This window comes from Ailuropoda melanoleuca, chromosome 1 (assembly GCF_002007445.2).
Source record: "Ailuropoda melanoleuca isolate Jingjing chromosome 1, ASM200744v2, whole genome shotgun sequence".
NCBI lineage: Eukaryota > Metazoa > Chordata > Mammalia > Carnivora > Ursidae > Ailuropoda > Ailuropoda melanoleuca.
In genome coordinates, this window is record NC_048218.1 from 196,819,883 (window position 1) to 196,847,393 (window position 27,511).

At 39.7% G+C, this 27,511-nt stretch overlaps 1 protein-coding gene across 1 annotated transcript in view; it reads right to left on the reverse strand.

The window, feature by feature from the left end:
- The window catches only part of DGKI (diacylglycerol kinase iota), a 402,958-nt gene that overhangs the window by 92,156 nt on the left and 283,291 nt on the right, over positions 1–27,511 (reverse strand). The window contains exon 21 of the mRNA XM_034647002.1: positions 11,938–12,038. Within this exon, the coding sequence (XP_034502893.1) occupies positions 11,938–12,038 (101 nt within the window). The remainder of the gene's footprint in view (positions 1–11,937; positions 12,039–27,511) is intronic.

Genomic DNA, 27,511 nt, shown 5'->3' on the forward strand with positions numbered 1-27,511 from the left:
ACTTCTGGTACTCACTTTCACTTAATTGGGCAATTGTGTTTCAGTTATAAATATACATAAGGAATTGTACAAAAATATTTGTCAGATCTACTTAATGATCCAGCACACAAGTTTTTAGGATTTTCTTGTGCCAGGGACAAATGTAGGGCTAGGAGGTGAGGATGCAACACGGAGTAAGACTGGTACCTGCCCTCAAGGTGTTACAGACCGGGAAAAGAGGGTTGTTAAAGATATTCTCTTGATTATATACCTTGTGATTGGAACTCTGACAGATAAGAACCTGATGTGTTTCCGATACAGAGAAGTTGCACATTTCCTAGGTTAGGACACACTTCACGAGGAGTTATCCCAAATGGGAGTCTGGCAACAGAGACAAGGGTTTGTCAGGCATGGGAAATTCTCTTAGTCGTAGACCATCCTTAGATTCTAAGAAACCAAGGTATGAAAAGCAGCAAATGTTCAGGACTTAGAAAAATAGGTGGGTGCAGAGTACGAGGGGGTGAGGCCAAGGCCAGAGGCTTGCTTTTTTTTTTTTTTTTTTTTTTTTTTTAATGCTAAGGAGTTGAGACTTTAATCTCAGAAGGATGGGCAGACACTCCAGGGTTTCCAACAGATGATAAAGGTTTCAGATTTACATTGACCCAGAAGCCTTAATGTTCCCCTCAGCTTGACTACCCTTGAGACAGTGCCTGACCTCCCAGTTCTTATTTAGAAGATTTTCAATTGTAAATTACTTCTCTGTCCTTTTAAGATGCCATCTCAGCCACTTTTGCAACCCTAGACTGTCTTTCTCAAAGACCTGGGAGGCATCGCTCTGAAATGGACCCTTCAAGGAAGACTGTGTCCTGATCTTTGAATCTCCACGGGTGGGTAGGAGCCTAACTCATTGCTGCTAATGAGTGACAATTAACAAACACAGATAGCCTACTCAATGACTAATCAATGACTAACAATGACTGACCTCCTGCTAATGTCCTCCACTACTTTTTTACTCACCCCAGTGCTTAAAAATTCTCCCACCTTTTGTCACAGCAGAGTTGAGTTTACTTTCTCTTCCCTATTGCAATAGTCTTGAATTAATTCTTCCTAGTCTGTTTCATTTGTCCAGTGCAATTTTTCTTTGACATTTTAGAAAAATCTTTGGCAGAGATGTGGAAGACAAGGTGAGTGGCAGGAAGGTGAGTTAGAGTTTTAGCAGTAAAGGGAAGAAAAAAGTGTGAAGCCCAAAAGAGAGGAGTGCCAGCAAAGGTAAGAAAGGAGAGACTAAAGTCAAGGAATCAACTCTATGAACAACTGGATAGTGAGAAGGAAAAGACACAAGGGTGACTCTAAGTTGTTTAGAGTAGCCATGGAAGCTACAACCTCCTTGTAACCTGGCAAATGCCACAGTGGACTGTGGCCTGCTGAGCGGGGGAGGAGGGAGATTGAGAGAGAGATGGATGGATGGGTTATGAAAACAATATAAAAGTGGCCTTTGTAATGATGGATGACAAAGACCACTTATAAATGCATCGAAGGCAGTTGATAAGAAATGAACTATCTGAAAGGGGTTTCTGAGTGAGAATGTTGTTACAGGCAGAATAATATTCTCAAGCCTGGAGAACCAAGAGCAGAAGGAGGAAGGAGGAGGAAAGGGGATGTCCTAGCTCCCCAGACATCCATCTAAACCCCATACTACAGCACCTCGGGAAGGAGGATTAGTCAGTAATTGACCCTTTTCGTATCCTCTTTGCAATCACCAGCATGCAGGGCATAATACATGGAAAAGCAGAAGTGAGAAAGAAAATCCAGAAAAAAAGATGTTAAAACAGTCTTCTGAACAAAAATAAAAGGAGTCAGATGGAGAATGCAACCCAGTTGTGGCTAGTACATTCAAAATTGCATGAGTTTTTTTTTTTTTTTCTCTACTTCTGGTGAATTTTGTTCATGTATTACCAATAATAACCTACGGCAAAGTATGGGCAAAGGCCCAATATTCTTATAATCATAAAAACCAAAGGCCCAGATGAAATGTCATAATCGTCCAGCCTAATATGAAAGTTTACCAACAATGATGTAAATTTCTATTTTTGATGGAGAGAACTCCATTTCAATGGAAATTCCTAATGTCACATTCAATAAAATTCTTGTACGACAAAATGTGTTATAAAATTCCTTGGGATTTATTCCTAGTGTAAAAATATAATAGCAGCTTTTAATGGTGAGGTTCTAGAATGTACCTGACAGTGGGCACTGGAAAACAAAAGAATGTTTTCCCAGGTACATTTATCGGTAAGGTAGTATTTGTAAAGTTCCTAGATACAGAGAAGAACTGCCAGTGATAATTTACTAGAACCAGTGCTCTGGTAATTAGGAGATAACAAATACTTGGTTATGACATTGGAATCTTGGCTACATGGCCTGGCCAGCCAAACAAATACGAAAGTCAAAAGAAACATTAAGGGCCCAAAAGCAAAGATTCACAAGTGTACCCAAAACTTAAATACTCAAAATGATGGTAAGAGACACTAGTTCAAATACTTTTCACAATTCCAACATCACACTGTGTCTGTGCACTGTTCGGTGATGGGCAAGGTCATCAACAGTTAGATATGGAGGACACAATCAGCCATGGACCTCTGAATTTCTGAGTCCATTGGATACACATGGAGAATTAATAACAGATTTCCTAAAATCTTCTGAAGAGGCCTCAGTCTTTCTGGAAGCAAAAAGAGTAAACAAATTACATGTAGACAGCTGCCACATAGAGATGTGAAGCAGGGCAGATTTAAGCAAACACATCCTGAGAATCTGACAACCCAGGGGACTCTCTAATTCTGTTTATCAGTGACTCCAGAAGAGTGCCATGTCTCAGTGATTCAGGAAACCCCCTAAGTATCAAGAAAGAGTGCTTTCCCTGGTATGAACTATGAAAAGTCTACAGCTTTTATGTGTTGAGAGCACATAAAATTGTTGTTCTGAGTCCATCTGCAAAGAGTTATTTTTAGATTAGCACACATTTCTGTCCTTGGTTCTATTCAGTTCAATACTTTACCAATAAATTGGAAGAATACACAGAAGAAATGCCCACCTTGTTGAAGATCAAACTCCAGAGTGATCTCTGACTACAGAGCCGGGCTAGAAATAGCCTGAAATTTGGATTGCCTTGCATTTATGTTTCCAATTTTAATCACTCACATTCCAAGTAAAAAATATTTGGCTTAGTAATAGTTCATGTCAAAAAGAACTTTTAAGAAAAGGTCATCATTGACATTTTGAGTTTAACTAATTCTGACACATCTAAAGAAGGTAACTGATATTCCAAATCCCAGAATTTGGAATAGTGTTGGGGGCGGTCAGGTCAAAAAATACAAATTAAAATTTGGAGGCTAGTGGTCATATGAGTCTTATTCCTAGCACCTAGCACGGTGCTTGGTACATGGTAGGTATTCAGTAAAGAGTTGTTAATGAAGAAGTGAATGAATGGACTCAAGAATTTTTGGTGTTTGGGTGGTTCTTTCCTGGCCTTAGTTCAAGACTCAGGTGTTCAGTTACTGTAAACAAGATGATGCTTTCAGAGCCGAAGTGCCCCATCCAGGCCCATGAGGGGACTGAGGGACTCATTCCCTCACTGCTGAAGGTGTGGTTTCTACTGATAGCTCACAGCTGATTCCTCTCCAGAAAGGAAACTACCCCAATCAGGGTTTGCTTCCTCCCAGGGGACACCCTGACCTGCAGCTAACAAGCCTTGCTTCAACTGGGACAACCCTAGATGGCCAACCCAGGTGCAAATGTCCCCATGGGACACCTCTGTAGCAACTGTATTACAGTTTGACATCTTCCTCTGCCCTCTGCCCATGCTGCTTTCCTCCTTCTTCACAACTGTTGTTCCCTCTTGGAGAGCCCCCAGCAAACCTCCTACATAGAAAACTCAAAAGCCTCAGATTCTATTTCTGAGGAAACCCAACCAATAACAAAAACTATGATCCCAAATTCTTTTTTTAAACACACATTTCTATAAGTGCACAGCTATGTCTTTACAAAGAAGTAGAGCTATGTATTAGGAAAGTGTACTGGACTAAGAGAGAGATGAAAGTTATTAAAATCCTATCACAGCTATGTGACCCTGCGTGAGGCAATCTTTCTAGGTGTCCTGTGATAACACCTGCATATAGCATATGTGAATGCCCTGTGTAAAGCGTGAAGCAGTGTGTGAACACTAGGTGTGTTTATTATGAAATGTGATGCCGTGGCTGCAGTGGCTGACCCCACACCACTCACACGTTAACACGATGAATAGAAAAGCAACAATTTTATACAAGGCCCCTAGAAGGAAGTCTTTAAAGAGAAACCTAACTGCCAACTGAGTTGATATCCTAGAGTGGTCAACCTGGGAAGGTACCAACAAAATGAACTAGTTGGTGTATAAACAGTAAGAATTGGTCATTATTGTGTGTGCGCGCACAGAATAAACTAATGAAAGTGAAAAATAGTCCTCTGAGCAGAGACTTGAGGATAGACCTACAATGGATGGTTCTCATTACCAAAAGCTGAGTTTCAACAATGAAAGAAGGATCAAATATCAACACTTGAGGCCTATTTCCTTTCTGAGACCTATCGTCATCAGCATCTAATTCACCAAAGCTTGGGAAGCACGTATTTTCTTGTAAACAAAGCAAGGCTTTGGATCATAAACAGAATTAGGTTGCAAAGGGATTTGTATTAAAAATAAGATCATCATCTTCGAGACTAATACTCTCCTGGCATCTGAATCTTTGAAGCCGGAAAGAAAGAAAGTGCACTCATTTATAAGTCAAGACCCCTAGGAACTGATGGGTCAGGCTGTATGCACTTATGAAAAGCCAATGAATTAAACGATCCATATCTAAAGTACTGCTCAGCAATTCTGCCTGGGTCACTGATTGTGTTGCTCTTCAAATTGATTATTTCCAACTTTCTCTGCTCTTCCTGAACATTGATACCCTCCTGACCCTACTGTGAGCTAGTAGGCTTGTTGCTTGTTTCACTGGGAAAATAAAACTCATCAGACTAGAACTTCTGCTTCCCCCTCGTACCCAGACCCCCAACTCACCTGCCTCTGTATCACTCCTCTGCCTTTCCTGCTCCGTACTCTGCAGAGCCTGCCCCCGCCCCTCCACTGGGCACTGGATCCCATCTCTACCCATTCAAAGGCAATACCCTTGCAACTGACCCTCTCTTCTGAATTGAGTTCTCCCTCTCTAGGACACGGGTCCCATCAGGAGAACTATCTTACAAAGTAGAAAAAAATCCTCCCTGGATTCCACGTTCCCTTCCAGCCACCATTCCGTTCTCTCTTCCCCTTTATAGCTAAACATATAATAAGAGCAACTATGCAGACTCACTTCCTTCACTCCCATGTGCACACGTGCTCATTCTATTCACCTTCACCTTTTCACTCTTCAATCTCTTGTACAGTAACTATTAACCACCCTCTGCCCAAATCCAATGACTAGTTCTTAGCGTGCAATCCTTACTCTACTGCTCCCACTCTGGGGCATCTGGCAGAGTTCTCACTGTTCTCACATAAAACATTTTCCTTCTCTCGGCTTCCATTCAACAAGCTTTGTCTTCTCCGTAGCTCACTGTGTGCCGCTTCTTGGTCACGGTGGGTCCTCCATATCTCCCCTACCTCTAGTTACCAAGTTGCTCAGGCCAAAACCACAGAGGTTTTTGGGGGGATTAAATTACAGGACAGCAGTAGAAATGTTAAGACATTTCCTGGCTTAGAATCATAGTGCAATGTCAGTTAACTATTATTTTGACTTATTATCACATTTTAAACAAAAAGATAAATATACGATGTAGACAAAAGATAGGGAAGAACAGTAAAAGAAACTAAGCACAAAACTCTGGGTAAATGTCAACTCATGAAAAATAGGAGAAGGCAAACATGCTCACAAAGGGATGGACAGTGCCCTTCAGAGAACAGACTGACATCATTAACTCCTCAGACAGATTTCAAAATGGAACACTTACCTCCACCAAGTGGAGGCCTAATCTCTATGGAACAACCCAGTTGTCAACTTGTTAAATGAGGGGGGAAAGATTCAATTTTAGATGAAGCAATCAACGGAAAAAAAAATCAGTACTTACAGCACATTCATGAATCAAAACGCACTTACACAATTATCCAATGTTCACACTCATTATGAGTGATGCGTGTGCTTTAAAAACTTCACCAAGGAAATATGTCAGGAGGAAAAATGTTAAACCCTAGGCAATTTCTATAGGGCTAAACATTTATTATAATGTAGTAATTCTTAGGAAATACCTAGTTTAACCACTGCATACAGCAGATAAGGCAACCCGAGCCTGAAGAGGATAAATGTATTGCCCAAGGTCGTACAACTAATTAGTCCTTAGACTGGCTTTTCTCATTCTTGCTTTTATATCCCATCCCTTTCTTTAGTCATTTAAGTGATGTTTGCTAGGAAAATACATGCTTAGTGTTTCCATAGCCCTAGTGAAACGCTTATCACATGAGAAAAAAGCTCCAGTGAATCAGGGACTATTTCTGGTTTCTCCCCCACCACTGTTTGCTAACAATAAGCACCCAATGGTTTTGTACTGAATAAATGATATTGTCATTTTAAATGTACCAGTTTCACTTCCAATCTACCATCTAACGTGGTATCTAGCATATAATTGTTGCCAATATATAGTTTTTGGAAGTGTGGGTGCATCCGAGTGAATGACTCCACTTCAACGTATGTATTAAATTAAATTCACTTGAGGTCGAATATGGAAACTAGAAATGACGAAAACCCCAGTGATCCACCTCCCCCCATTTGAAGATGGACTATACTTAGTGACTCACAAAAAACAGCATCAGGAAAGGGAAAAAAAAAATGAGTAACTTTACAGTGGAGAAACCTAGCAAATAAAACCTTAACCAAGTGATCAGGTTACTGTCATCATGGATGTCATGTGAATATCAGGTAAGTCCTGATGTAATGGGACAAAAAGGGGACTTTACCTCTGCAGTACTTTTTTTTTCAAGAATCCATAACTCCACACTAATCATAAGTTAAACAATAGACAAAGCCAGATTGGGGGATAGTCTACAGGATACCTGGCCAGTATTTCTCAAGACCTTCAAGGTTATGGGGAAAAAAAAAAAGAAAGTCTCAGAAACTGCCACAGACCAGATAAGACTGGGAAGACATCCCAACACAATGCTACGTGATGTCCTGGATTGGATGCTGGAAAAGAAAGTCCAGAGTTTAGTTAGTAGTAATGAAGCACTGTCAGTTTCTTTGACAAAGGTAGCATGGAAATATAAGATGTTCAACAATAGGGAAAACTGGGTGAAAGGTATACAGAAATCCCAGTAGAATCTTTGTAACTTTTTTAGAAATCTAAAATTATTCCAAAAATAAGGTTTTTTTAAAAGATGTATTTATTTTATTTTTAAAGATTTTATTTACTGATTTATTTGAGAGAGAAAGAGAGCATGAACAGGAGGAGAAGCAGAGAGGGAGGGGAAAAAGAATCTGAAGAGACTCCATGCTGAGCACAGAGCCCCAGCAGGGTTCGATCCCACAACTGCGAGATCATGACCTGAGCTGAAGCCAGGAGTAGGCTGTTAAACCGACTGAGCCACCCAGGCACCCCTGGATTTATTTATTTGAGAGAGAGAGAATGTGCATGGGTAGGAGGGAGGGGCAGAGGGAGAGGGAGATGCCGGGATCCCACGACCCAGCCATCATGTCCTGAGCCAAAACCAAGAGCCAGACACTTAACCAACTGAGCCACCCAGGTGCCCCTAAAATAAGTCGAAAAAAAAAAATCAGCGCCGAATACCAGATGATGCACATAGGAGGCTGTCTTAGGACTGAAGAGAGCAGTGTGCTGATATCTGGCCAGACCACCAAATACCAGTATTCAGTGCTTACACGTCTCACAGGTTTAAATATCCTGCCTTCAGAGCCGTCTCTCGCACTGGCAGACATAATACATGTAAATTAAGTGATTAATTACGTTCTCTTCCCACAACCGTCCTGTGGTATTTATCAGTGTTTTCGATGCTGTTTTTGAAAGCGAGAAAGTGAGTTAGAAGGTGGGAGCATGTGTACTTTGCAGTGAAAGCATGTGTGGAGGAGGTCGGCTGGCTTGGGGACCTGTAGACCGACCGCGGGGCAGCCCGCGTGACTGTAATGTGTCTTCAGCAACAGCAACCACCACCATCTCAGCTCGCACTTTTGGAGAGCACGGTAGCGTGCCAGACTTGGCACCTGCAGTTTCATCTACGAGATTACATTTCACCTCTTAGTTTATGAGGCTGCAACAATATTCTCATTTTAGAGATGAGAGGTATGATCATCGGAAAGATGGATTACTTGGTCAAGGTTGCAACTGTGATTCAAACACAAACATTTCTGACTCTGCCACCACATCAGTAAATAAAAAACAAGGGAATTCCACTCAAGCAACTGTCTAAGACACACTCCTAATATTGTTCACCTATGCCAGAGAATAATAATTTGAGGTATTATCCATTATATATACTTATAAACATCCATATAACTCCCATTACACTGAGAAAATGTAAAAGAGAGTTGAACATTACACTTGATATACAACAAGTGTTAGTCCTCTCCTACCTTTGTAGGCTACACCTATTTTCAATTAGCTCCAAACTGGCCTTTGCTTGTGTTTTAGGGCCTAGACCTGTATGAATTATCAGGGCAATTCAAAAGCACAGAGTAAGCTCATGACAGAAGTCAAGTTTAGCCTGTTTACGTGGGATAGAGTTAAATCTTGGCCAAGATCAAGTTACTCTAGATATAAAAATACATGTTTATCAATGAAACTCCTTTGGAGTTAGAAATATAACAGATTTTCAAAAAACTACCCTCAGCCTAAACTATATGATAATGTGCTGTATTAAGTACTTATTTATATACTTCATTCAGATTATGGGAGTGAGATTCTGCTATCATTATGGATTTACTTTAAGGAATTTTTTTAAACATTTCTCTTTACGTTCTTTTAACCTGAATAGACTTTCCTCTTGGACACCATAACCATTATCTTGAGGGTTAATAATTCATAAAGCCAGTAATGAGAGCCTAATTATTTTAAGTAAGTCTGAAATTTATCGGCAAGCACCGAGGGAGGGACTGCATAGACTAACCCTCTTTATGCTATTATTTTAGGGGGGAATACCCCCAGGCAAATTGGAGCTAAATGGAAGGGGGTGGTAAATCTTTGAAATAGTGTAGTCATCTTTCTCTATGCTAAAAATAAGCAAGGTAATTAAAAAGGCTGCCATCCTGTAATTACCAAGAAATCCTGCCTTACGGACGGAAGTGGGGCTTTGTTAGACAACTAACATTCAAGCTTGTAATCTAATACGAATAATGATTCAGACACATAAGCAAGATCTATTAAACAGAGATGGCAAACAGCCACATGCTGCCTGGATGAGTGACTCAGTGTATCATCCAGAAAGGGAACTAGTTTTTTTAAACCCAGTAACGCAGCACTGCTCTGGTTTAGGGTTTGTATGTTGACAATCAATAGATGGCCTAAGAGGATTCACTCCCTTCGGGATGCAGGTCAGAGTGCAGTCCTCAAAACCCTTTTATCTAGATGGTGTTCTATGGATTTTGTTTAATTAACACTTCTGAAATAACAGATCTATTTTGGCACTGTATGTCACATATGGACTTGAATTGGTTCTTGTCTTATACTCAGTTTGAGCTCTGCCAGCCTTGCCGTGACTCTGTAGTTGGTTGCAAGTTGGAATCAGGCAAGAGAGTGAAGCTAAGAATCAAATACATAACCCCGAAGGACAAACTTCCCTGGACAACCACAGTTTAGAAGCATCATAACTGTGTATTAAATGTGGAATGCCTGACTTGGCCATCTTTACTTCTAATTAATATACTGTTTCCTTCAGACTCAAATCTTTAGAACGAGTTAACTCCTTCATTCCCTCTTTGAGTGTTTCTTTGTCCTTCTGAGATCCAAAGACACTGGTGAATTTGCTGGATTTATATTTATACCAAGTCACCTCCCCCGATTTGATATAAGAAGTTTCCTTACAGAAAAGTTTTATCACATAAGATATGATGAGTAAAAGCACTTGCCAGGAAATGTCATCTTCTTGTAAAAACTCAAATCACAATTACCTCTGGCAATGGTGGACAGATAATGCCAGAGAAAAGATAGAACAGATAATTGAAATCCACCGATAAGCCTCAAATCTCATTTCAGCCCCAAATTTCAAATGCTTCCCTACTCACAACTGACTTTCTTCAGAGTCGATGGTAAGCTGAAAAAATATTAACTGACTTGAGATCCATTCTTTCTTTTTTAGTTTTCAAAAATTATAAGCTATTTGTCTATAAGTTGGAAATGAGAAAGGACATAAAACACTCTTCTTTATAATAAGTAGCCTTTCAAAGTCAGTTTAACTCACACTATAGCTACACCTCCCAACGCAAACATGTATGTCCATCATGTTATGAGTTAAATAAGAGTTTGTGCTAGTCTGTCACTTATAATCCCATTTATACTAGAAAATATAATGGGTCATTTATAGAAGGGAGAAAAGCAAAAGTCCAGGGAATTGCTCCATCCCCACTTCAAACTTTCCAAACAAAGGAAATGAGAGAGAAGAACAGAGATGGGGAAGGCAGGCGAGAAGGCAGAAAGTATTGATGTTTAAGGTAAAGAACACTGAAGGGCTGAGGAAGCTGAACCTGCAGAGAGAATTGAGAGGAGAAATTTTGCACAGAATTCTCTGGGCGGTTCAGTGGTCGGGCTACCAGGGAAATGGACCCTTGCTCACTGCCACCTCCAGATCGGAAAGTCCCCACACTCACCCCTGAGACTGACCCTGGGTTTCAGAGTTTCCATCCACTGAATTCCCACTCTGGATCACAGGTCCAGAATCAGAGCTTGGAAGTCCTTATCACTGGAATGTGTTCCCTCCTCCATTCCCACCAGTTTTAGCTATTTGTGTCTTCCATAACCCTAGGTCGGTCCATATTGGAACCAATTGGGTGTCATAAACTTATAAACCTCTGGTTCTCTATCAAACTCCTTCTGTTCTGTTGGCATCCCTGCCTGTACCCTGAGATACTGGTCCTGATCTTCTCTGACTTTACTGCATTTGACTAGTGGCCTCCATAATTGTGACAGAGGCCAGAACCCTAATATCTAACACACCTGCAGTCTTAACATCTTCTGGACTACTTTAGCCGGTTACCTCACATATCATAGTACAGACAGGGATCTAACATAGTGAATGGAATGTAAAAAGTGCCCAATAAATACTGAATGATAGATAAGATGAACTAAAAATCAGCTATGCATTTAAAGAACCATATGAAAAATATGAACATTGAGAAATATTCATATGTGGAGTCGATTTAAGATTTCAGGAACAATGGCACCTCATCAACTGTGAATTACTTTATCATGACATTGAGTATTCTGTGGGCCTATGACATTTATGCAATCAGATAATAGCTAGATGTGTTGGACATGTCTTTGCAGATAACTTTGTCACACCTGCATGAAGAATGAGGACAGTATTTGGTAATGTAGACTCTAGGAAGAGACTTGTGCTGTCTCAAGAGTTTTCTAGACATTATGATACCATATGACATTCGCCAACTTTCTGCTTTCTCATCTTGGGTAAACCTGAGACTGAAGTGGTTAATAAACCAAGAGATCCTAACTTGTCCTCTTAGCATAATAATTTTCTTCTGCTATTTTCCTTTGCTCAGTTCCATTTTCTTCAGCCCATAAATCATTGCTTGGGCTTCGCATGGTACTACGCTTCCCTTCATTTCCCTTACCATTGTTTTCAGACACAGGATGAATCTATCCATCAACCCAAGGAGGATCAACCAGCTGAAGATAGGGTGATCACATGAGATCAACTAGGCACTTCCAACTTACAAGCTTCCCGAAGTTTCTCTTTGTCATAGTGGAATCCTTCATAGTCTTGTAAACTGATTTTGTTCACCCGGATCCTCAGGCGGTCTGGGACAGACTGGGGACTGCAAAACAAGAACCAAGTAGTCAGACAAATGAGAGAGTAGAATTGAGAGTCACATGCACCTGGAAGGACTAAAGGCAATAATGTCTCTTCATGTTTGGAAGAAAAAGTTCTCATTCAAACCAGAATTGTAGGTTCCTTACCAGAATATGGCCATTATCTGAAGAATACATCTCCAGAAACCTTAAGTTTCTGGAATTTAGGTAAGAACATGGAAATAGGCAGAAAAAGCTTCTGGAAGCTACTCCTATCCTGTTTACTATTAACTTATTAAAAATTCTACTAAGATCATGTGTTTAGTTCCACAATAAATGAGACACAGCCAATCTGAAACAGTGAGACATAGCACAGAGCTGAAAAAAAACTGCTCTAGGAGAATATGCCCCTATCCACTAAATAGAGCAGTTTGACCCTCAGAAGAGACAAAAACAATAAACAAAAAAACCCTCTAAAAAGCAGACCAAGAATTGAGAAAGCACAGGATTGAGATCAAAATACCTCTACATACCCCAACAGTCTGAGAGCACCTCTCAAAGTTTATGACAATAAATGCTGCCTGTGACGGTGATTTTGAGTGCCCCAAAATGATGAAAAAAATTTAAAATATGTATAATGTACCTTCTTTAGAAAGGGAATGAAGTTGTAATTCATTTTAAAAGAACTCAGTCCAAACTGGGTCAGGATACACGTTAAACAATTAAGAGAGGGTAACACCAAGCTTTCTGAAGCATCCTGTTCACTCACAAGATGTCCTTGGATTGTACATAATATTTTCAAAGTAGTTTAATCATTGGCATTAGTTGAGTCAAACAATTTTTCATCATCACCACTATGGAGCAATGCATTTCTTCAATGTATTAATATAACACAATCCTGGACACTTGTCCTTCAGTATTATCTTATACTTAGATTCCATTGGTTCAAATAATTTTAGCAAATACAGGATGGCTTCTCCTTTCTTGTGTTATGGGATAAAAGTCACTATTGACCAAAGCTGAAAGAATAGCATTACTCTTCTATTCGTTTCAGTAAAGAAGGAAAGGACTAGAAGAGGGAAAAGGGAAAGAAAGAGAAGACAAAGTTGGAAGGAAGAAGAAAAAGATAGATGGAAGGAGGGAGTGATAAAATATTGTCAGGATACAGTGACCCCTGCCTCAAACACACACATGCAACTCTGGAAGGAGGAAAACATAATTTAATCTCATCCTCTTGCCTAAAACCTCATCTTAGGGCAAAGTATAGTAACTCCCTCCATATAGAGTCCCACTCTAATACCCCCCAAAACAATGTATAGATCCATATGGATACGTATGTGCACACCCATACGTAATTCCCTTCCTCCTCTCTAAGATACTTAGATACAAGTGCATAAATTCTAAAAAGAAATGGTAGACAAAAAAAATGTCTGAGGTTGACTGGGTTAAAAACTCAGCCAATATGAAATGACAAGATGGATAATTCTGAGGGAGTTTTGAGAAGACAAATCAATGGACTAGTCCATTCAAAGTGTGTCTGTCGGGTGTCCAACTTTGTATTGGGCATTGTGCTCGACATGGGAACAGGCATTGATAAATAAAACTGGTATAAGTTGTGATGGGAAATAGGATTTGAAGGCATGTTTTGCCTTAAATATCACGTGTACCCTTACCATCATTTACAGACAGGAAAGCTGAGGTTTAGAAAGGTAAAGTGATTTTATGGTCACATAGCTACTGAGTGGCAGAACTGGGAGCTGAGTCTTGGACTCTTCATTCATTGGTTTCATGCTTGTTTTATTATATGATGCCAAGAATCCCATGGATTTGACAGCAAAACCATAGATCCTGAATTAACAATGTCAAATGATCTTTATATGGTGTTCAGACTTTATCAAGAAACAATCAGCTGGGGGAGAGTTAAGTAAACTGTGGTACGTTGAAACAAGAGAACACCGGGCAAATATTACAAATGAGTGTGTAGATCTACATTTGTTTAGAGGTAAGTCTCACTATAACATTGTGAAGTGAAAAAAAGTCACGGAAAATTATATCTGGAATGATCTCATTCATGTAAACTGTGGAATTTCGGCATTTGTTTATGTACACAAGCGTTTGGAGAGAATGTTCAGCGAGCTATCCCAGGCAGTTATCTCTATGTAGTGGGATTTAAGGATTATTTTACACCAAGTATCATCCTTTTCAGAAAAAGATTTTAAAATTATGTCAATATGTAAATAAATAACTCAGAACCAGAGTAAAAATAAGTTACAGCAAAGAATGTTAGGTATTAGAAGTGAGTAGATAGGAAAGAATAGGAAAGAATTTAAGCAATTAACAGAGTGACCATACAGTGTTTGTACCAGATGCTTATCCCAAAATTAAGAGGGGTCTGATCCTTTTATTTTCAAGTTCACCCTAGTGACCCAAAAAGATTGTAATTAAGAAATATTTCCCCACAAACACTTCAGGTAAGAGGGAAGCGGGAAGCATAGAATGTGGTGGCCCACCATACCCTCTGATGGGAGATGGGGAGGACAGAGGTTGAAAAAGCTCAACTTAATTACATTATGAGATGACAGTAGGTCTAATGACAGTGAGCTTTAGCACTCTTCAGCGGGCTGAAGTAAGACCTAGTTCCAGCAGTAGCTGTAGAGTAGAAAATAGGATTCAGAGAATGACTACAGACCAGTCCCTGTACGCCTTTCTCCCAGGAGCTCCCCACTCGCCAACCACTGTGTACCGCCTTTCTCACGGTCCATCCGTGCCTGCTTCCTGCCCACATGCTTCCACCTCCCAGCTTTGTGTCTGTGCTCAGCAATTCCAGCCACACACTGTTGCCTCCTGAACCACAGCCTCCACCAATCTTCCTTACAGGTGGTACACCATGGACATGCAACAGGAACTGTCATTTGAATGGAACTTTCCAGAATCAAAATGAATTCATAAATTATCTCAGTTCACCTCCAGAGCAATCGGCTAGGCAGGAGACGAGAAAATGCAGACTCAGTAACTGCTTGGCACTCTCCCCCATCCCACCTTCTTTTATACTCATTCTCTCGCTGTCAGTGCCCATCTGTTCCTGACGACCTGCAACGCATCCCACGTTCCCACCAGCAGCAGCCTGCTTAAACGCACTCTTCTGACGAAGATACCTGGTGTTTGGCCTGCTATCAAATGTTGGGGGTCATCCGCAAATTTTAGGGCAATCACGGGATCCATGATGGAAATCTCCTTTGAAATCTTTTGGATCCTGGTGTAAAGAGTAGGCAGCTCAGCAGAGTGGAAGAGCTCAGGCTCTGAGTCAGATTGCCTGATGTGAATACACTTCTTCCAACTACTGGCTAACCAGGAAACCCTGTGCTTCAGGTTCCTCTCGGGTAACGTAGAGATAAGAACAGGATCCACTTCCCAGAGTTACCAGGAGGATTAAATGACTCAATACAGAAAAGTGGCTGGCACATTGTAAGTACTCAGTAGACACTAGCTACTATCAGTATAATCATCATTCTGAAAATCACTCCCCTACATAAGGTTCTGCTAATAAACAATAGCACCTGCTGCTGGGGAGCGGAAGAAGTTTAGGGTGTGTGCTGGGACTGCCCTAGACCCTTCTGACCAGCCGCCGAGCTTCCTCTCAGGGGAAACTTTCTAGTCTGAGTAGTGCCATCATTCTCCTGGACCTTCTCCCACAGGTATTTTACAGGCCAAGCAATAACATGAACACAGACAACTAGAAGGTGGGAAAGATAAAATACACAGATATTAAGTGAAAGCCAAGTAATTCAATTGTGTCCCTTTATGTCAAAATATATTAATGTCCCATTAGTGGCTGAATGGAGGTGGACGATGACAAAGCTGTTCTTTGGAGTCTGGGGAATAGCAGTGCCATTAGTTTTCTAAAATTAGATTTTCCCAAGAAAGTTAGTAGAGCATAGAAGAGATGAACATCCTGGATAAAAATGAATTTGCCTCCATGCCAACATCTACCACCAACTATTCCGATACTGATGGAGGCTCTGTAGTAGGCGTTCTAAACCAGACTTCCTTGGACTCACTCAAGGTTCTGAAAAGGGACTCAGCAATCTTGGAATTCCCTTTGAAATCAGGACAGTGACCTCAACCTATCACCTCCTCACAAATTTCCTCTGAAATGTCAAGACTGAGTTTTTTGTGTATGTTGGAAGTTCATGGCTCTGTACGTAACTCCCAAATGTCCCCATGACAACTCCCTCAAGAACTACCATAAAGCATCTCATTAAATTCACACACTTAGGCTCCAGAACACACCTTCCCATATTCACATTACACATGCCTGTTACCCTGAGATGCAGGGGAGGGGAGAGGTGGATCCCCATCTAGACAACTCCCAGAACACTCACTGCTATTCAACTGACACCTTCCTTACTACGAAGTTTTCTCTCAGTCCTCGTAACACACTCTCCTCATTCTAACCTTCTCACATGGATACCGCTTAGGGACGAAGAGAATGAATTGGGGGCTTTTGTTCCCTAGGGTCACCTCAAGGCCAGCAACACCCCATAATTTCTTCTTTTCATTGGAAACATGAATCATCTGGGAATAGTATCCTTTAATATTAAGACACTATAACACAGTGTGCAATGCAAGACACAAACTCAGAAAAATCTTAGTTCCAATCTGAACTCTGTCAATTAATACATGTTTGACATTGAGAACTCTGAAGTTACCTTGGCTAAAGCATTTTCTGATTTGAAAATGGAACTGATAAAAGAAATATGTGAGCAAAAAATGAGAAAACCCATGTAAGGCAGTTAGCACATCCCTGGTAAATAGTGTTAAGTAAATTGTTGCTGTATTTTTATTAAAACCCTGATGCTTCAATTTCCATAAGCCTTTTTTTAAAAAAATTAATCCCAGATAATATCATACCAGAAGCCAGAGTCACAGCTCTAAGTAGCAGTTAGTAGATACCAAACCCTATCAGAATGACAGTTTGATGACACGGTCAGGGAGACAAAGATTCAGAGTTAGGTAGCTATCTATAGTCTGTGGCATGAGAAAGCAAGTGGGGGCCATGAATGTTTGCAAGATATCTTAAAGATGCTAGGAATATAAATCCTCATTCATGGTACAGGAGGCCCTTAAAGTTATATAATTACTCTACATTTTGTACTTTGTAAATGTCCAATTTTCATTAACATTTTTAAATGCTTCAGGGTAAGGCCTGCCCCTTAAAACATTCACGTAGACTCACTGATTTTTACGATGAACTATAATTTAACCAGGAATTTGCCACTCATATATCAAGAGTTAGTTTTCCCTTGCAAGGCAGAAAACATCACTACTTTGTCTGCCTTTCTCCTTCCAGGCCAGATTTAATAGTGATACATTGCTTTAATTTGTTTCAAGCAATGTAAACGTGAGATTCTACCTGATCATAACCTCGATGTAATAAAGTATATTTCTAACCAATGTTTAATAGGATTCATTTGAACCGGCCCTTGTTTTATGAATGGACTTCAGTGTGAAGTCATAGCACAAAACACTCTTCCTCTTCTTTACAACTCCAGCACCTAAGAGTCTGGCCCACGTTGTTTACAATAAATGTTTTTAAACAAATAAATAAATGAAATGCAGGAAAGCTGAATTCCTCTGGGACAACGCATAGCCCTTTAGCACAGTTTGACATCATCTGAGCCTTTCTATAGCCATTTTTCTCTTTGTGAGCCCTAGGGCAAACCCTGATTGGGTTGTCCATTTCTGTCCTTTTTCCATCCAGCTCCCCGAGATGTGGAGGTAAATCCATTCTGGATTATACTCCTTCGCCTTTTATCTCTAGGGGGATCTGCACAGATAGAAAAGAACATACAAATGGTAGATGTCCCTACCAGAAAAGTATGTATACCATTTCAGGACTGCCTGTTCTTCAATTAAATAACAATGAACCAGAAACACTGCACCACATCCTTTCATCAGCTATCAAGCTGGGTCTTATTTAGATATAATTATACTCAATAGCTTCCTTAGCAACTTCCTAGAAATTGCTGCAATTTACCCTGGGACATTTTCAAGCTGCCACTGACAATAACCTATCAAAAAACACATCCAAGTGGGCCTCTTTGCATTGAGCAGTAAAACCAAATTGAATCAAAGCTTCTGAACAGAGATTTAAAATGGATTTCTGACACCTGCTGAGTTCACAGAGAACTCTTATAATTCAGCTGTCTTCTGCCTGGAGTAGAGAACAATGCTTCCGAAATGTGAAAAAAATTTTAAAAGAATTTTTGAATTTGGAACCAAAGATAAACCAAAATCACATTAACAGCAATCATGAGCTCCCACTGTCCAACATGTTCTTCTAGAGAAAGTACTTTTTTTTCCCACTTGCAACACTGAGAAAGTGCTTTTAAAGGTTGTTAATTCTTTTTCAATAGACATTGTTGGGGTTCCCCGGGTGGCTCAGTCAGTTAAGCATCTGACTCTTGATTTCGGCTCAGGTCATGATCTCAAGACCCTGAGATCAAGCCTGGTGTGGGGCTCTGAGCTCAGCAGGGAGTCTGCTTCTCTCCTCTCTCTCCCTCTGCCCCTCCCTCACTCACATTCTCTCTCTAAATAAATAAATCTTCAAAAAAAAAATTATCTCTTTCCCTCACCCTCTGTCCCTCCCCCGCCTCTTGTGCTCACTCTATCCCCCTAAAACAAACAAACAACAACAACAACAACAAAAGTTAATGAAGTTGTTGACTGAAGGCATCCATTTGTGAGGTGGATAATATGTCATAGTTACAAATTATTTGAGACAGCTCTCCCTCTAGATCTCCAATAAGACAATGGAATTGAAGCATTGCAGAGTTGGAGAAAACTTAGATGTTCACTAATTCACCACTTGCTACGCCATCTGATGGTCTATTACCCCACGATTGCATCTATGACTGCTCCGTCTCTGCTTGACCCTCATCAAGTGTGGAAGGTACAGGACGGAAGTGCCCTAGTCTTTGTTCAGGTGACTCTAAGCATTTATAAATTCTTCCTAAAGACCTGCATCTCTCTCCATAACATACTGACTTTTCTTCTACCATTCGGGTCGGAATTGGGTTTTAAGTCACTGGGATAATCAACTACAGACACCAATGGCAAAAGAATGTGAACTTGAAACACCAGAGCTCGAAGCCTACCCAAGAAACCATTTACCGACTAAATGGCTAAGAGATTAAAAAGAGGTTTTAAGTTCCAAATATTAGAAACTTTTATGCAATTAGTGGAAACAAAAATTTTTTTAAAGTGTTCTGGAGATCTTCAAATACATACTGCCATGCACATTTTCATGCTTTCTACTGAAATACATTTTTATGTTTCCGAGATTGTAAGAAATGAACACGCAGCAGAGTGAAATTAGTATGTGGTCATTACGCACTCTCTTCTGCTGGGCGTCGGCTTCCTGGCATACAGAGGAGAAGCAAAGACAGACAACTAGTAGTGGCTTCACTTGGTAGCACCTGTAAGCAGCTTGGCGAGTATAGCAACTTTGTTTCTGCTTGAAAGGAAAAGGAACAGGCCAATAGCCTTGGTCAATACTTCAAGTTCTCCTGACCATCTACTTCTTTTTGCAATAATGAACATCACAGCTATTGTTGACTCAGCCATCAACTCTGAGACTTTTATGCGGAACCCCCCCCCACATATACATAACATTACCACTTCTGGGTACCAGAATCATAGATCTATTTTTTAAGTTACGGACCCTCAAACTTTCCTCTACATGAGATCACACTGTGTCTTCACCTTCTCCTTTCCCTTTACTCATGCTCATTAAATCCACTTCTCAGTCCACACTCAAATAAATCCCCCCTTCAGTAGCATTCCTCACTCTGGTTAACTCCTGAGGCACTTTTCTCTGGATTTCAGTTCAATAGACTCTCTGATTTTCCACCTGCTCCTTCTTTCCCTCCCCTGCTAGTCGTCTTTCTTTAAATCGTGTTCAAATATGTATGCTTCTTTACCCTCTCTGGGAACACCCCCACAGACCAAGCTACTATCATCTTGCACCTAGACTGAGTGCTGTAGACTGAGCAGTCAGTGCGAAATGCAAATGTGATCATGACATGGTGATTTTCCCCCCATAATCATGAGCTCTTTGAGGACAGGATGCCCGCCATATCTATCTTTGTTAAGCCGCTGCTTCCCATATGGACTTACTAATTTTGAAATGAGAACTATTTTCCATGACAACAAACCCCATTCTTCATCCCACCTATGTAATGTGCATCACTGGCCCCATGACTGGATGGGGACCAGTCAACAGAAATCAGTTCAAGGGAAAAATCAATTCTCATTACTAAACTAACAAATGAAAAATAATCTCAATGCTCATGCTATCCTCACAGATGGGGTTGATCCTCTGGTTTATCTCTGGTTAATACGAATGGAGAAAAATTTCTACTTGTCATTAGATATCACCTACAGGCTTAAATCTCCTGAGAGTCTCCTGTTCTAATATTTGCTGAATTGGCAACTAGAGCTGACAACCTTTCGGAAAACTTATAGGAGCTTCAGACCTTAAGTTCCCCCTTCTCCTCTTTTTATACTGTTTTATGTTTAAAGAGTATAGGAGCTGGACAGATATCATGATGAAAGGCAAAGGAAGCAAATACCTCCAGGAAATACAGAGGGATGGAAATCAGAGGTAGAAGGAACATGCATTTTTATAGAATCCTGAAAATTCAAACTGCTGAATGAGGAACAGTTGGAAAAGGAATAAGAACTCAAGGCTACTCTTTCATCACATCAGGTGAGAATCATTTCTACCTCATGAGATAAGTCCATTGAATGGAGGTTTCCTGGCTATTAAAAATGACTAAAGAGTCTATCATAAAATACTAATATGGGCTTTTCGTAGCAGAGCCTGCAGTGGCTTGGAGAATTCTTTTGCTTCTCTGATTGTACAGAGGTCCATTAATTACCACCTCCAGTGGAGTAAGGCACCACTGGGCCTGAGCCAATGGGACAGAAGAGGAGAATGTTACTCTCAAGCCATCCAAATGGCTTCAGATCTCATGTGCTCAGAAAGAGAGACATTTTTGTACTTCAGGTTTCAATTTCTATGTATCAAACAAAAGGAAAACCTAACATTTATTTGCTATTTAAACGCTAACCTCTTCCTTTGGGTTTGCAATTACAAGCTGTTGGAATATCCTGTTCTTACTTGGAACTGATAACGAAACTGACTTTCTTTGCCGGAAAGGTGTGTAGAGCAAGGACTGGGATTTGTATAGTTTAAAAAGTGTCATTTCGGGGCGCCTGGGTGACTCAGTCGATGAAGCATCCAACTCTTGATTTCAGCTCAGGTCATGATCTTGGGCTCATGAGATGGAGCCCCAGGTCGGGCTCCAGGCTCAGCAAGGAGTCTGCTGGAGATTCTCTTCCTCTCCCATTGCCTGTCCCCCCACTCAAATGCTCTGTCTTTCTCACATAAATAAAAACTCTTTAAAAATACATAAGTAAATAAAAATTAAAAGTGTGATTTCACAGAAGAAAACACTGTGGTCCTTCACATATATCATAAAGGACTAAATTTGGCTACAACTACTGGCATATTTGCTCATCTTCTAGTAACCCTATGCACTTTGATGAATAAAGTGGTGGTATTTTGAATGAGGGTAACATTTATTTAAAAAATACAACCCTGGAGTACATGCAATTTTAAAATATTTAACACTTATTTCGCCTCTGATCCTATAGGAAAAAATTAAAATTGAGATTTTTTTAAGTAAAAATAACCAACAAAGCAGAAGCCAAAAATGCATAAGGCAATAATGGCATGAAAAATAAACATGGCCATCTTATTAAGGTGGAGAGACGTAACCTGACTTAATTTGAGAAAGGATTGAACACGTGAATTACCAGATGTGCTCCTACTGAAAACTACGGAGCGAAGGAAGTAGTTCTGCCTCCCTAGGAAACATGCTCGGTAAGAACAGGATCCCATATTTGGTTTATATCAAGAAAATAAAAAAGTAAGTATTGGCCTCACAATAAATGGCATTACGTAAGAAGCACTTCCTTAAATGGTTTCAGCTTTCTATATAAAACATTTTATGGAAGGACACAGATAGTTTCTTAAAATCTGGATATTTAAGAAAATTCACAAAACCATTTTTCGTATTAGGTAATTAGCATTTTATGGTGTTGCCTTCTGACTCATGTTCCCCTCCAGGTTGACAATGGGTTGCCAAGGTCTGGAATACTCAGTGGTACTGCATCCGGTCCCCGCGAGGAAGAGGACACCACTTCTTTCCTATTCATTCACCAATCCCTGGGGGAAAGCTACGTTCCCCCCACTCATAGCACAGATGTGCTCCTGCTGCCTTGTGCTTCCTTGTTAGAGATCCACAAGCAAATCAGAGTCCCCAAACCTGACTCCCCTGTCCAAGTCAGTAAATTTAGCCAGTTAGGCAGAAACTGTCCTCACCATTCTCTAATCCCTAATAAAATGACCAAGGGAATTTTTTAAAAATCATTCTTCTTGTTGGTGTCAAAGATGGACAGAACAAAGACACCTTGTTAGAACAAGACTTGTAAAAATCATATAATTCATCCTTACAACTACTAATCAATAAAAATAACTGTGAAACTTGATAGTAAACTTGAGAAAAAAAAAACCTCCTTAAGATATACCTTTAATGCTAGACTAATAAATTCCTTGGATAATGAAGAGCAAACACAAATTAGTTGAAATATTAACTAGTTACCAAAACTAAAAGGAAAATAATGGAAGAGAGAAAGAAAAGAATGGTGTCTGCTGAGAATGTCATGATAGAATATGAAAATAATTCAGGGTCCTTTTGCTCGTACATTTGCTTGTACATTTCCCTCTGTCTTTGCACTTACCACATTACAGAGCAAGCCTCTAATGAAGAGAGAACTTTAACATTTCATAAGCCAAGACCCTCTCATCAAGGAAACATTTAATTGTTTTACTTTGCCTGAGCAACAAAATATCATCAGACCAAAAGATTTATGTCCCAATTAGAGCACATAAATCACCTCTCTTGACAGCAGGAAAGTCTACATGGTGAAGACAAAGAAAATCATTACAGTTCTCTATAATATAAAGCTGAAAACTTTGGCCTTTTTGTTCCATTTATAATCCTTCCAACACCACTTTCATTTCAGTCAAATATCTTAGCTACAACTTTGGAACTTGCTGAATTCATTTTTAGAATTTCATTTTCTGACAAAATGTGATGAGTTCTGGGGACTAATTAAGTGTAGCATCAACAAGGATTTTCTCTTTCTGCCTTTAACAATGTACTTCCTTTTCATTTCCTATAAGTGTTTCAGGGCATTATGACAGATTGGGAAGCTAAATCACATTGGTATAATTAAATTAAAAATCTACAAATGAAACGTGCATTGCATTTTATTACTACCTCAGCAAAACAATCCAAAATAAACACACTCTTGGAATGCTCCAAAGAAATGTCTAGGCTTCTTTGTTGTTGATATGTTATGATTGTAATACTGGAATAAAAACTGAAATGTTTCTCTTGCTTCCTAAATGCACTAAATCCATTAATAACACTGCAGATTGCGGTTTATCTAAGATATAAATATAACTACTTTCCAGAAGTATTTAGGGTTTTTTTCCCTACTTGGAGAGTCCATTTGTAAATAAATCTTTTGTTCACAAACACTAGCAAAACTACTCCCTTCCTTTTCCATGTATGGCCTGTATTTCTATAGTTGCTTTTATTACAGTAATACTTCAGAAATTCATATATGAACGAAAATTTAAAGTTTATGTTATTTGACCACCTCATTTTACAGAAATTGGATTTGGGTCCAGAGAGGTCAACAACAACTTTATTGCACCCATATAGTTAATACCAACAATCTGCTATAAATAAAAGAGCAATACTCTTTAGCCTTTCTTGTACCTTTTAATAGAAAGATTTTAAAGAATTAAACCATATATACAAGTCATATACACAAAGTTCAGTCTTCACACAGTTGGTGACAGGAAAAGAAAACTAAAATTCAGTCAAATTTATTTAGTATGATATGGTTATGGGCTGGGTTGTGTCCCTCTCTCCCCCAAAAATTCATATGCTGAACTCCTAACCCCAGTACCTCAGAATGTGACTGTACTTGAAGACAGGGTCTTTAAGGAGGAATGAAGTTAAAATGAAGTCATATGGGTGGACCCTAATCCAATCTGCCTGGTGTCCTTATAAAAAGAGATTAGGACAGACACACACACACTGGAGGAAGACCACCAGAAGACAACCACCAGCTGTAAGCCAAGGAGAGAGGCCTCAGGGAAAACCAACCCTGCCAGCACCTTGATTTCAGGCCCCCAGTCTCCAGACTGTGTGGAAGTAAGTTTCTGTTGTTTAAACCACTCAGTCTGTGATACCTGTAACGGGAGCCCAAGCAAACCACACAGATATCTACTCAAGAGAATCACTAGAACAAATACATTTTATTTTAGTCCTACAACTACTGATCCTAAAAAGATCACATAAATAGAAGAACGAGAGGCATCTCATTTTTTACTTTCCAAAATTCCTACCTTGCTTGGAAATCTCTGCTGGCTTGATGTTACTGTTTAAAATATTCAGATCTAACTTCTATTTCTTTTAAAAGTCAAGGTATATAACATAATCTAATATATATATATGTGTGTATATATATATAGTGTTGTGTTTGTTGAACTAATGTTACTTCTAAAGTCATTTTTTATTTTGATTTCTTAAAATTTATTTTGATAAAAGAAATTCATACATTTTCATAAATTCAAAAATTCATAAATTTTCTTCCTCCTTTGTCCTGCCCAATGGGCCTGCAGTGCACACGGTACCTGAACCTTCCCGCACACTCTCCCCATGCCCCTGAAACTGACTGGTGCCTTCACCTCCACAGGCCCCGCACCTCAAGCCAACAACACCTGAGTAAATATTCCCTTCAATTCTGAAGTGACCTTTTATTTTACGAGAAGTGCTGACTCGTAAGTGTAAGACTGTTTCTACACCTACGCAGACATGAATAATTCAGCTCCAAAAATAAATTTTAAAAGCAACGAGATATAATTTTAAGTGTGGAGGGAGTCCTAAATGTATTATGCCTTACATAACCGTACCAGAGGCTGCCATCTGTGTTTACCTTTGCTAAGAGAAGCGCACAGTTTCCATCCGTCCACCGTCACTGTGGGCATGACCCGTCCTGTGGAGCCACGTTCGCAGACCAAACACCATTACGGACCATTTTAAAAGACTCTCCCAGTGCTTTAACTGGACTAGAACATATTTTTAACTGGGGTTTGTCGTCCTGACATTTTTCTTATAATAACACTCGAACTGCAAACCTGTAATACTGAAGAGTCACACATTTGAAACACTCAGAACTGAATTCTAAGTTATTATTTTCAAGTTTTCTTTAAAATATAAGAAGTTAACCTAGTGTGGCCAAATAAAATATAGAAATCATATTCATGAAAATAAACACACACACAGGAAAATGATCAAAGTTTAGAACAGCAGTGGCGTTTAGGGTTTTAAATGCCATCTCCAAAGCAGAAAGCCTTGGGTGTTAACTTTATCACCTTCTAGCATATACTCTTAGTTAAGTTTCCTAATATTTCTTACTCTCAGTCTTGCCATCTATGGAATGGGAATAATGACAATCATTACCACAAACAGTTATCGAGATATTAAATTTGATCACAAGTCAAGGTGCTGATTAGCTAATAGCAGACACATACTATCTTTCTGGCTAAATAAAAAAAAATCCACTTGGGTTCTTGCAGAGAGCAAGAAGAAACATCAATTAAATGTACCAAAGCAGTACAGGGCCTGGGCTCCCTGCTCAGTCCGAAAGATAAAGGATGACCCTGTCATGTCCAATGGTATGTCTTGCCTACTTCAAGTCTTAGATCCCTTTGGGGTAGATTTTCATATTGTCTAGGGTCATGCCCTGAATTTTAGCATAACAGAACTTCAGAGTCAACAGAAATCCAGGGGGAACAGCTGCATTTCTTTTTTAATAAAATGCAAAGAGGTTAACACCTGGTCAGTGTCATACAAATGAAAGCAGGGCCCCCCTAGATCCTCAAAACAGCAGCATGTTACCATGGGGGCGCTACAGAATAAGGAGGAAGACACCCTAGTGAGAGACCTAAGGCTGTTCCTGATGCCCCTTTTCTTTAAGGCCCTAGCTCTTGGTTGCAGAGCATAGGGAAGAAAACCGTCATCATCCAAGCTGCAGCCTGGACTCAAGTTTGAAAAGTGGTAGGGGGTGAAGCTTAAGCAGTTCCTGCTTACTTTTCCTTGGAATTCTCAGTTTGGTATATCTGTCTTATGCAACCAGGAGAGAGGATTCCATAAGAAGGGAGGAAAGCATGACATTTTGACATTACTAAAGGTCAAGAAACTGGACAGTGGAAAGCGAAATCACTAGGAAGATAACTCAGAACATGTGACAGTTGGGAGTAAGAGAAAAGAAAATGGATTAGCAGTTTCCTCTGCTCAGGGCTTCAGTGAACAAAGTTTTGCAGTCCAGCAAGCCTGAGGCCAACTCTGATGCTTCCCTATCTGACTCTGTGATTCAGCAAATGGCATTTTTTCCCCTGTTCTATGAATGTAGCCATTCTCTCCTGTCCTTTTTAAAATACAAACTTTTAATATTCTGCCTTTACAGAAGTAATACATGTTCACTAAAATCAATCAGAAAATACAAAAAACCTAGAAAACATTTTCCACAATCCCGTCACACAAAGATAATCACTCTGGGATACGGTAACAACGAGTCTTAACAACACATATATTCATAATTTCTTGAGTGCTTAGGCACTTTTGGTATCCTTGCAATTGATTTTGGGGTCTAGAAACTATCACCTAAAAACTGTAATCTGTAAATCAGAACCTGGACAGATTTCTGTCCCAGACATGAAGCTCTCTTCTGGAGGCTCGAGTGGTCTGACAGGAGTGCTTTTCATCCTGACATTCTCAAGAGGGCTTGTGTGTTAGCTACCATCGGCTTTACTCATTCTCAGGCAACGTATGTGTGATGGATCTTCTTGGCTAGTTTACACGTAACCCTCATAGTTTACAGAGCCATACATGTAAATTTCCACTTTGGCAACGTTTTTGCTACTCCCAGAGAGTGTAGCTTGTAGTAAAGTAGAAGTTATAGATAAAGAACAAAGGAAAAGAGAAGGGGTCTGAACAAAGCACATCAAGTCTTACTTTCTAACTAAACGGCCAATATTAAATAAACGAAATAAACAGACACTTTACAGCACATTCAACAAATTCGTAAAAATGTTAAAACAAAAAATGTGATGTGACTAGTTGGAGAATAGAATTACAGCGTTTTTAGAAAGCACTTCCAAAGATCAGCTAGTTTACTTTGCTGGCCAGCACGCAGATGTTTAACTACCTATGACCAGTTTATGTTTTCTTCAATCATGAAGACTGAAGATTCTGGTAGTTTCTCAACAATAAAATTCTTAAACTCAACC